Raw genomic sequence first — 11,565 nt, 5'->3', positions numbered from 1 at the left:
ACTACTGCAAGAAGTGTACCACAACGCACGTGTCCACGCAAATACGGCTCATACTCTACTAGGTGCATCTGCTAGAGACTGCTGCTGCCTATGTTACTTGTTAGTCAACATTTTCAAGAGATGTCTAGGCCTATCTTTTTCCTATGAAAATGATTCAGAGTTCTGCCGACTGACAGCCGACTGGACGGTTATGAAGGGTTCAACACGAAACTCCCCCCGCTCGCAAATTGTTTTCGCAGGCTGCCGCCTAGTGCTTCACAACTCCTTCGATTTTTGAATATAACTTTTTCGTCCAGTCGGGTAAAGTTAATCATGTGAGGTGGTAAACCCTTACATCAATGGAAGATAGCCCTGACTAATCTTACCAGACAGTGCGATTTCAGCAAGCTTGATCTGGGCCTCTTCATAGACGTTGAGGCCGAACCGCAATCTCCACCAGCTATTTGATTTACTTATTAGCTGTTCACGGCCCCTCTAGTGCAACTTCGTGACTGTCGAGACCTGTTCATCTATTTGGGGTTGGCCTATATGTTCTTCTGGTGGAACTCAGGCCTCTTACTCCTGCGAGCTCGAAAGGGAGATAACGGGTTTTGGACATAACTCCGAGGCGCGAGGGAAATGTCTTACTCTTCTACGGCGGTATTTTGATGGCGAGAGCAAGGAAGGTCCCATCATCGCAGCAGATGGCTCGCAAATCTGGCCCCGAAGGTATCACGAAGCTGCTTTTAAGGGTCATATCCGGGTACACTATACTCATCCTCGTGCTGATGAGTTTCAGATATCATGTATGATCGCTAAAGTCGGGTTTCCGATACATTGATTATATTTTGGGAAGGTCTAAGCACTGGGGACTCGAAGTATAATAGTTAAGAGAAAAATAACGATTGTCATAATGGAGACCTATGGAAACAAACATAGAAAAGAACACAACACTAATATTATCCCCCAAACGATGCTAACTGAACAAAATTTGACCCACTCTATACCTGATAAGCACCCGTGGCTCTCATAGCACCACAGCATACTCCGGCAGCTATCTATGCAATCAGAAGTTGAAACTGATTTTTTCAAACACGGTTGAGTAAGACGAGTTGATAGGGCCGATTGCGCCCGCCAGAACAAAGGCGAACTTTGGCGAGGGATTTTGAATTTGACACTGCCATACACGCTGATGTAGGAACCCGCGGGGTACCTACCTCCAGGTGCAAGATTTACCCCGAGCGACACTTTATAGCGGTGCACCGTACAATCATCGGCGTGAATATAGACGACTGGTGTACGATTTTGCACTTGCGCCCACCAAGCCGGCGTGGCAATTGGCGCCGCCTTCCTTGATTTTCCCTGATCTTCCCGATGCTGGGCCATCCGGCACGGAGCAGAGGAAGACGCCCTTGTTCTTGACATAGAGCGCGGCCGTGAGGTGTGTCTCCTTATCCGCGCGGGGTGTCTGGGTCATCATGCTCTCGTACCGTAGCCTGACGTATTCATCAATATCCGCAGGGCTCGGGTTTGTGAAGACGACGCCTAGGTTCGCGACGAAGGTAAGCTTCATTTTAGTGTCCCTGCATAGGCCGGTTCGGATAGACACCTTGACGGCGGGGACAACGAGATCGAGGTTCGGAGCGAGGGAGCTCCCCAAACCGCCAAGGAGCTCAAGCTTAAGACCAAGAGCGAGCTAAATTGTTAGAATTTCATGCTAGGTTTGGAAACAGGAAAAGAAAAGGTGTACTGATGTATAAAAAGTGCTTATATAAAGTTGAGAGTATTCAATTTTATAGAAGCGAATAACAAAAGTATCTTAATAGTGTCCCAAATACACATGAGCCATTATAGTTGCGCATAGAGCGTAAAGATTGGCGGTGCTGGGGCAAGATTGTGGGTTGGTAGTCTTCAGCCTCTCCTTCTATCAACCTCAACAAAGTAGGCGTCACGAAGTTCCTGAACCATCTGCTGAGTAAGAGATTTCACTATATTGTCAATTCCGCGTACAAACTCTAGAGTGAAATGTCCCCAGAAGCCTCACGAGGTTCAGTGCGCATCTGTTTTATATCTAGACATTGTTCAGATGCCTTCAAATTCTTCCCGCTCGGCTTGACAGGGACCCGCTCATCGCGGCTCAGCGAAGCATTGTACAGATTAGAGGGATCTTAGCTTTTCATCGTTATCACCGCCACCTAATCGACCATATTACCTAACACATGATCAAATCATGGAAATGTATGATAACGGCATCAAGAGGCAGCCCTAATATTTACTTATCATGTCAGTTGCATTTGGTTTTTTTCCTTTTCTTTTTTCTTTTACGGTTGCTATGAAAACCCAAATGTAAGCGACCAGCTTCAGGGGTGAATGGAAGAAAGGTTAAAACATCTACTTACGGCCAACAAGAACGGGCGATTACCATCTTGTTTGAAACGTAGGCACGACGACGGCGGCCGCCGAGCCCTGGAGGCCCGGGTGAACAAAGTCACGCAGGAAAGGTGCGGCGGCATGAGAGAATTAAAACTAGGAGATGCGAAGGTATAAGACGTGTAACTCTACAGTAGTCTAGTCGCCATTCGATGATTGCCTAGTGTCACCAATTAGATAGATACCAGAGGTCCACCCTTAAAAGATAGCCCTCAGGGATCCCTCAGAATAGCTGAGGGACCACGCCACTGAACAATACTCTACGGAGGATCAATATACACCCATTGATCAATATCAAGACCCTACAGAGTGGTGACGTTCATCACCATTTCTTCATATTTTTGCGTAGTGCTGGGTCGCAGCTTAGTCAGTTTAAATCGCACCATTTTCTGGTTCATGGAAGAATTGGCATTGAATATTCATTCAGTCCACAAGGAGTGAGATGTGCATGTTCTCAGAAATTGACACTTGGGGTCAAGTGACTTTGACATTTACTCACTTCGCTTTCTGAAATGGTCACGAAAGCTGACGAGTAACTTGCTGAGCAGACTCCGAATGAAGCCACTACCGAATGTCGAGCTGCATCACAATGTGCAAGCCATAGGAAAGCTGGTATGTGACGAGTTATATGACCACGAGCACCATGTTTGCTACTATGTATAGTTCCCCTCCTTTAACAACCTTCATCTGGCACAGTTTTACGCACGATGACTTTGGTTGACTTTAATTTTAGCAGTGAGTATCACTATTTTTGTCCGAAAGCTGTTGACGCGCGCAAACAATCGGGTGTATTATCTAGCAATAATCTCACCTCGGAATTTGCAACCCGTTCACGCGTGATAAGAGCCCAGAGGATGTGGTTGGGGCAATGATGAGTGGCTTAAGTGACCTATTCCCTTGTTGGCAGGTTTTGCCATCCTGTTAGGTTTTCATTATTGATACTCTTCATAACATAGTAGCCTTGACCAGCCAGATGCTCAAAAAGATATATAAAAAGGTAATCTCGAGAATTCGGTACATTTTCCTCTTTCCAGCTTCCTTGATTTGTTCTACGGAAGTTCCATGATATAATGAATTAACGATCAGAAAATAATGGTGCACCTCTCACTTATATGATTCCCATTCTAGGCTTTCGTTCATGAGTATACCATCTGCTCTATCGTCTACTCAAGAAGTAAGAGGATCGTATTTGTGTCACATCCAAACGTGGACGTATAAGGCTATGGTGCGAATGCTACGGGGCACTATTGTGTGGTGTAAAAAGGATGATCCCATTCTTATCTCAAGAGCTACAGAACGTAGTTTAACCATACAACTTTATAAATGATGCCTAAGGCCACAACTTGTAATAGCCTATTAACCTAGTCTAGAGCTCAGGCTACCATGGCCGCCCCACCATGGGGATGACCACGGTGGTCTGTTCAATACAGTCCCTTAAGGATGCCGTATCAGGCTAATTGAGTTGCTTATTGGTTAAAGGTAAGGTTTAAATAATGGAATATATTCATCAAGACGAACGAGTCGACAACAGATTAGATCGAAAGCTCTTTAATTGTGTCTCGTCGTAATTGGCAACTGAAACATAAAAGACACAGCTTTTAAATCCAATAACAAATGCTAATAAAACAGCCTAACTTTGCCTATGACAACCTTTGCGCTCTAACAAATAATCGATTTCAAATAAGTCGACTGAAGGAGTAAATCGAAGTATTTTACCCCCGCTAAGCTTCAAATCCAAAAACGTCACCTGGAGGCGCGGCTATAACAAAAGGTAAAAGCGTTTCTATTTAATCATAGCCTCCTAGAATTGTAATTTGAAGGGCGTCCAGTTTAGCCTTGTCAGACACGCTCCAACCAACTGCATTTTCGAGGAGTATTTTTACACCTTAAGATGACCGTTTCTGGACGCTAGAGACAGGCATGTTGTCCCAAAGAATCTTGAACTAAAAGTTTTGTACCATTATTAATAAGTAATTTAAAAATATTCACATAACCTTTCTTAGCAGCCCATATTGTAAAAGTAAGGCTATTTGAGTCTCGGGCATTGACATTATATCTTCCAATGTAGAGAAGCAACTTCCCACAGCTATGTTGCCCCTCATAGTCTAGTGGCCCATGATAGGGGAGTCCCGTTACCATCAGTAGTCGTTAAGCAAACATTCTTCTCGAAAGATAGCTTAACTACTTTAAAGTGTCCGTTCCCCATAGCATTAATAAGTGGTGCGAAATCATTCTTATTAATAACCCTTGAGTTAGCACCACTCCCTATAAGCAGCTTAACCACCTCGATATGTTCATTGTTAGAGTCACTATTCAGTGGCGTCTATCCGTTATTATCAACGATCGTTAAATCGGCGCCCTTCTCGATTAGTAGCTCCACGATATCTTTATGGCCATTACGTGACGCTGCCTGTAGTGCTGTTCCGTAGTATCCACCTTGGATCTTTACCTCAGCACCTTTCTCGAGTAATAGCTCCACGATATATTTATGGCCATTACGTGACGCTGCATGTAGTGCTGTTCCGTAGTATCCACCTTGGATGTTTACATCAGCACCTTTCTCGAGTAATAGCTCCACAATATCTTTATGGCCAGTACGTGACGCTGCCTGTAGTACTGTTCCGTAGTGTCCGCCTTGAATGTTTATCTCAGCACCTTTCTCGAGTAATAGCTCCACGATATCGTTATGGCCATTACGTGACGCTGCCTGTAGTACTGTTCCGTAGTGTCCACTTTGGATGTTTACATCAGCACCTTTCTCGAGTAATAGCTCCACGATATCTTTATGGCCAGTACATGACGCTGCCTGTAGTGCTGTTTCAGATTGTCCACTTTGGATGTTTACCTCAGCACCTCTCTCGAGTAATAGCTTTACGATCTCTTTATGACCAATACGTGACGCTGCCTGTAGTGCTGTTCCGTAGAATCCACCTTGGATGTTTACCTCAGCACCCTTCTCGAGTAATAGCTCCACGATATCTTTATGGCCATTACGTGACGCTGCCTGTAGTGCTGTTCCGTAGTGTCCACCTTGGGCATTCAAAGTTTTCGGCGTTTTTTGTGTTAATAGAGCCGAGTCCGCAGCTACACTTTCCTGACTAAGAACAGCAGTTACTAATGAAGTCAGTCCCAGAAGCGAAGCATAACAGAGGGGGGTCAGTGTTTGCTTTCCCGGCCAGTCATGGCCGCGACTAGCATTCCAGGCCTTAACCCATCGACCGAAGTAGTGGGTTGTGACTTGAAATAATGGTAATGCTTGAGATTCAATATAGGCTTTTGAATCACATTGCTCCAAATGCTCAGGCCAGCACTGAGCGGCATATGCCAACATCGGATCTACCTCGGCGACTTTCTCAGAAGTGTCACATTCCGTTGGGTAAGGTCGAAGCAGCAGAGCTAGACATACACCCGCCATTAGAGTATGACCTTGCGGTTTTCGAATATGGAAAAGAGAGATGCTCTGATACCGAAGTATTCTCTCTGCCTCAAGAAATTCTTGGACGGAAAAATGGGCGACGCGTACCGTGACAATTTGAGTTATGTAGCCGGTATCAACTTCGATAAAACCAGGACATATCTCCTCAAGAGCGCTCAAATTATCAAACTTCCGCGTGACTTCGTACTTGTAGCCGTCGCTGGGATTAACAGCCAAAGCCTCTAACAGCTCCGTGCCCAAGAGTGGTCTTGCAGCACAGCACAAAATGCTGAACATCTGCTGGGCATATTCAATCAATTCTGGTGCAATGTTACTGAGCATTCGAGCATATGTCTCGTCCAGTGACTCCGGTAGCGAGTGAAGGAGCTTCTCAAGTAATTGCTGATTTGGTGGGCAACGTGCTAGTGATCTGAATTGACACTCCACCCAGCGGAACCTATAGCACGTTAATAAATGCAACGAGAGAGCGGTATAAGTGAACTCACACTCCATTGGATCGTTGTGTAAGCGCCTTTTCGATGGTACCATGATGCTTTTTCCACTTGGCAAATTTGCGGTTCATCTGGAGATTCTGCGAAATGAAGGCCGCAATGTCTCGGTCTACTTCGTTATTTTTCATTTCAATGATAGATGCGGGATCCGCGTCGAGTTCGTTCCGAATATCGACTTCGTCCCTGCTAGTAACGAGAAGATGAAGTCGAGGCTCTTCCCACGCACGAATATCTACGAGAAGCTGAAGCATTGCCTCTCTATGCTTGTCTCGAGGGCTCTCATCCAACGCATCGATCAGTATATAGACGTCCTGAAACGCGCTGATAAGCCGACGGAGATGGTCTAGCAATACATCGTCAGGCGGTGCAGCTTGACGGTAGCCATCGCGCAACCGTGTGAGATCGGTGCTGGTACCTGATTGTGTCGACAATTGCAAGACAATAGCCCGGAGAAGGGCTGATGCGTCCTGCTTGCTTTCGTTGTTAAATTTGAAGAAGAAGAAGGCAATGCCAATCCTCGGGTTAGATCTGCGGTGCCGGTAGGTGTACTGAATCGCGGTCGAGCACAGTACAGATTTGCCGCATCCAGCAAAGCCTCTCAGCCATAAAAAAGATCTCGGAGAGTCCAGCCAGCTAGTGAATAATCCGCCCTTGACTAGCCAAAGTCCAGTCTGCGGTTGTCTCTGTTTACAAGCTTCATTGAGGTCGGTAGTGGCATCAGGAGCCTTAAGCCATTGCTGAATATCTGAAGAGACTTGTGAGGACCTGACGAGGCGGAGCAGTGCCTTGACATCTTCAAGATCATCTTGAACACGGCCAATAACCTCCTGTTGCAACAACTGCAGGGCCAATGTCAAGTGATCAACGATATCGTCGACGTCTTCGTCCAACTTTTCCAAGGTGCTCTTTCGAAATGGATAGGCCAGGCGGCGGGTCGTTGTTCTTATGGCAGACTGAACACTGTTGAGAGGATATTGTGTAAACTTGTCTACCACATCTTGAAGCTCTTGTATACAATCTTTGCACTCATTGACCAGAGATTCGATACTCTTGACTAGGTCCTGCTCGTCGGCTCGAAATCGGCGGCCATCGACATGATGCCGTATAGAATCAAGAATCTCCAGCAAGTTATCTAGCTTTCGGACCGTATAAGCGATATCGGTATCTTGGGATTTGACTGCGTTGTAATAGGCGACCAAGGACTGGGTCAGTTGGATGCCGAGCGAAATGATACCCACGGCACTTGCAGCCACCGACAGTGGGTCTGCCATGTATAGGCACGCTCTTGTTAGATATTTCGGAATTTCAATTAAGATTGGGCCGATGGAAAGGAACAAGTGAGATATAGGGAATTTCAGGTTTGCACGTTTCAAGTTAGCATTATTTCGAGCACATCTTCTAATAAAATGAGGGGATATCTTGTTTCGGCTTTTGTGAGCCATGTCACATGGCCCGCAACTCAGCCCGCAACTCAGCCTGCAACTCAGCCTGCAACTCAGCCTGCAGGTCCAGGCATACCCCACAACCCGATTGGACGAGAGAGGTTAATAGCCGTGGGCGTAGGCCTCGAGGTTAAGAATTGCTTAAGTAGAAAAAATATTCGGGCCTCGAAATTGCGGCATTCTCATGTCGGTGGTCCCGTTCTAGGCTATCCTGCCGTGGATTGTCACTAGACTAGGTAATAGTACAACCTTTATAGGTACAGAATCTAGGACGCAATTTAATGCTACATAGAAGGGGATTCCCAAAGAGAGGAAACCATGTGGCTCTTGCATAGATGTACCTGTCGATCGCACGAGCTCTTTCCCGGATAGCCTACCTAGCAAATACCATCTACTTCTTCGGAATGTGCAAACGCCAGTTCTAGTCGAACGTCTTTGTGCTTCCGAGTAGCTCATTAGGCAACGCTTGCAATAGATCTGGAGTCCAGTCTAGCTCTATGATTATATGTATAAATCTAAGCGTCGATTCAACCTTAGAGCGCGGAACACACTATATAGTATATACCATATACTATATAGTAGGTTTTTAACGCTTTAGCGGACACTGGTTTGAAGGGTTCCACTTTAAGTCTCCAAGATTCGCATTACAGCCACTGTTAAACCGACGGCCATGATTCTTGTAGCATCCAATCACGCTTAAACCATCTGCTGTTTCGAAGAGCAGACTTCGGTAACGCTCGCAAATATGTTTCTCTCGGGCGCGGTTACTCTTAGAAACATCGGAAAGATATACGTAACATTTATCCACACTCTGGTAGGGAGACGATAGCTTCCGAAAGCTCGCTGGGCGCTATACACTTATTGATGCAATATGTGTCAATCCAGAAGTAGTGAAAGCCATCGGAGGTGGCCTGCTTGTGATAACCCTCTTTCTGCTTTCCCGTGACCTCAATGATGTTTTCGGACTCGCCTCTTGATCGTCATCTCCAGTATGCGAGAGGGGCGGATAACGACGAGCTAATGATAATATTAAAGCCACCCAGACATTTAAGCACTGTTTTGGCGAGTGATATATCGATAACAGTCATAGGTTAACATAACAATTCATTGTACAAACGAGCAAACAAATAAATAAGCAATGCCGAAATGTAGTGGTTGGTTATTCGATATTGGCGGTATGTTATCTGCCAAGCGGCAGGCACAAGAGTTGGCGTGATATCCCCAGCTAGCCCATCATAGACATCGTTTGCTCAATAGCTAATCTATACTAGTGGAAGATTTCATCTTGAACAAGCCACTATAATATCATATATTCTCCTGTAATCTGCTGTGCTTTATTGATCCCTTCATCCATTTTAACTTGGTTCGCGACGCTATACTGATTGATCGATCCTCCACTTTTAATAACGTACTTACTTTAATTACCTCAAATAATTCGGACACTACGAGCACCAACTAACCTTAGACTAGTTCATGTGTCTAGCGCCTTCCTCTCTGCACCATGCAAACAGCGGCGCCGCTAATGGGCCCTGTCACGAAATAAGCGGCGCAATAACTATAGATCTAGCGATCTACTAGTCGCCTTTACCAAACCAAAACAGGCCTGGAACTTCATTTATTATGCCTAGCACGACTGAGAAGAACTTATTCCCATGTCATTTTGATAGTCACCACGTGCCGAGTGGCTTTTTTCTTTTTTTCTTCTCTTTTTTTCCCGCTCGTAAAGACCCATTCCCAGTGTCACCGCTCCTCTCGGTATCGCAGACACGATTGGCTTGCCACGATCTATTTCCTCTCGTTGAAACTATACATGTAGTACGACTTGTCGCAAATCGCCAAAGCTGGTATTAGTTCCAGGACACCCCAGAGCCTCTGCATTGTCTTACTCCGACTGGTGACCAAAACCTCCATTTCGGTACCAGCGCTTCCGAGTTGATCAAAAGGTTCTCTGCCGACCAGGATCTGACAATATCCACGCTGCCTTTCTCCTAATAGTAATATCAAATTCGTCTGGCCAGATGCCTGGATCAGAAACAACACCACTGCTCTGGTCAGACGTAGTACGTCGGGACACATACCGGTCGCGCTCGCAGGACCGGCTGCCATACTGGCGCCAAGATGAGGTGGCCGCCAACACCATTAAGCACAAGGACCTATCGGGCAACAACCCTCACGCCCAGTTCTGCACATTGACGGGATGCCCTTCGTCGGGTGGTCTGGCCCCGGGTCAGAAGAAGCCCGCCGTCAACAAGAACTCCCTCTACGGTCGCACGACGTCATTGCTGGCGTCACAGCGCCTCAACTACAACTTCAGCGCCGCGCTGAGTAACACCCTGCTGCTGTCCCAAGTTGTGCTTGGCGCGGCGCTCACGGCGCTGGGCGCGTCTGCCTCGTCGCACATCCTCATCACGATCTTCGGGGCGATGAACACCATCATCGCGGGCTTGGTGGCCTACCTCAAGTCGCGGGGGCAGCCGATGCGGTCGCGCATGTACCGGGACGACCTGGAGCGGCTCGCTGACGAGATCGAGAACTCGGAGGTCATGTGGCGGGGCATCAGCGAGGGCGTGCACGGGTATGATGAGATCGACACGGACGAGGTGACGGTGCGGTCCGAGGTGGCGCGCCTGACACGCCTGTACGAGCGCGCCGTCAGGCTCAACGGCATGAACAACCCCGACATGTACATGGCGGGCGCCGGCGGCTTCGATGGGAACCCGAGCGGTGGTGTGCGCCCGAGCCGCAGCGGCCAGTACCCGGGCATGACGTTGCCTGCTGTCACGGCGCCGGCCGCGCCTCAGCCTGCGGGAGAGAACGCGGGCCCGGTTGTGCCAGTTGTGCCCGCGCCCGAAGACGCCTCGCCCGCCACAAAGGTTGTTGCGAAAGTGGATAAGAAGGAGGAACCCAAAGCCGAGGAGCAACCGTCAAATGGTGAAACGCCCATTGAGAAGGCCAAAGCAGCCGAACCCTCGAGTTCTAGTGATGGTGGAAGTTCAAGTCCTGTACCCGAATCGACGCCTATCCCGACCCCTGCTCCAGCGCTTCCTCCTACTCCTTCTCCTACTCCTGCTCCTGCACCTACTCCTGCACCTACTCCTGCTCCTGCACCTGCATCTGCTCCTGCACCTCCGGCCCAGGCTACGGTAGATCCATCGCCTGCCGCTGCTCCCGTTGACCCAGACGCATCACCTGCTACGGCCGCGCATCTGAAGCCCAAGCGAACAAAGTCCAGCCCAGCGCCAGCCGGAGGAACCACTAATGGCGACGAAGTGTAAGAACAGCGCGTGCGTGGCGCGCCAGTTGAGAAATACTTTGCAGCGTAATATCGGGGGCATCAATAGCAGTTGGAGTTTCTGGGTTGCAATGAGATTTAAGCTGGAGCGGTTATGGTAGAGTGGTTCTAAGACAGCACTGGAACACGATTAGATGAAGTTTATACGAACATGGAATGAGTAATAATAATCTTAGACGTACACTTTCAATATGGATATGAACGGTAAGAAGCACCGATCCATTGGGTACCGTGCCACGAAACTTGTTGGTTTTTGTCGATCAAAGCGTGCTTATTAGAAACTTCGAAACCGTTCTTACATGCCAAAGCTGAGTTCTGAAGCCAATGCTTGGCATCTTCGGTTTGCTCGAATCTATCACATTACTTCGTACTAAAAGTACACAGACGGACAGTCAATAGCATGGCATATAATGTATGTTGAAAATAATTCATAATGTCTCATTCCGAAAGGGGACAATGCCGCCATAAATACAAGCAGACGCTCTTTTCTGCAGC

At 47.4% G+C, this 11,565-nt stretch overlaps 2 protein-coding genes across 2 annotated transcripts; one reads left to right on the top strand and one right to left on the bottom strand.

Moving 5' to 3' along the window:
- Positions 1–1,249: 1,249 nt before the first annotated feature.
- On the bottom strand, positions 1,250–1,552 carry BKA67DRAFT_539475 (uncharacterized protein; the record flags this gene model as incomplete). Its single annotated transcript, XM_046100642.1, has 1 exon — positions 1,250–1,552. The coding sequence occupies one exon, from the start codon at positions 1,550–1,552 to the stop codon at positions 1,250–1,252; it is 303 nt and encodes a 100-aa protein (XP_045954136.1).
- A 7,828-nt stretch (positions 1,553–9,380) lies between these two features.
- Positions 9,381–11,248, top strand: BKA67DRAFT_578073 (uncharacterized protein). The gene has a single exon (XM_046103673.1). It carries the CDS (start codon positions 9,797–9,799, stop codon positions 11,051–11,053), a length of 1,257 nt encoding a protein of 418 aa, XP_045954135.1. The 5' UTR covers positions 9,381–9,796; the 3' UTR covers positions 11,054–11,248.
- The last annotated feature ends 317 nt before the right edge of the window (positions 11,249–11,565 follow it).

This window comes from Truncatella angustata (assembly GCF_020726525.1).
Source record: "Truncatella angustata strain MPI-SDFR-AT-0073 chromosome Unknown BKA67scaffold_8, whole genome shotgun sequence".
NCBI lineage: Eukaryota > Fungi > Ascomycota > Sordariomycetes > Amphisphaeriales > Sporocadaceae > Truncatella > Truncatella angustata.
This window is presented reverse-complemented; position numbering and strand designations above follow the sequence as displayed.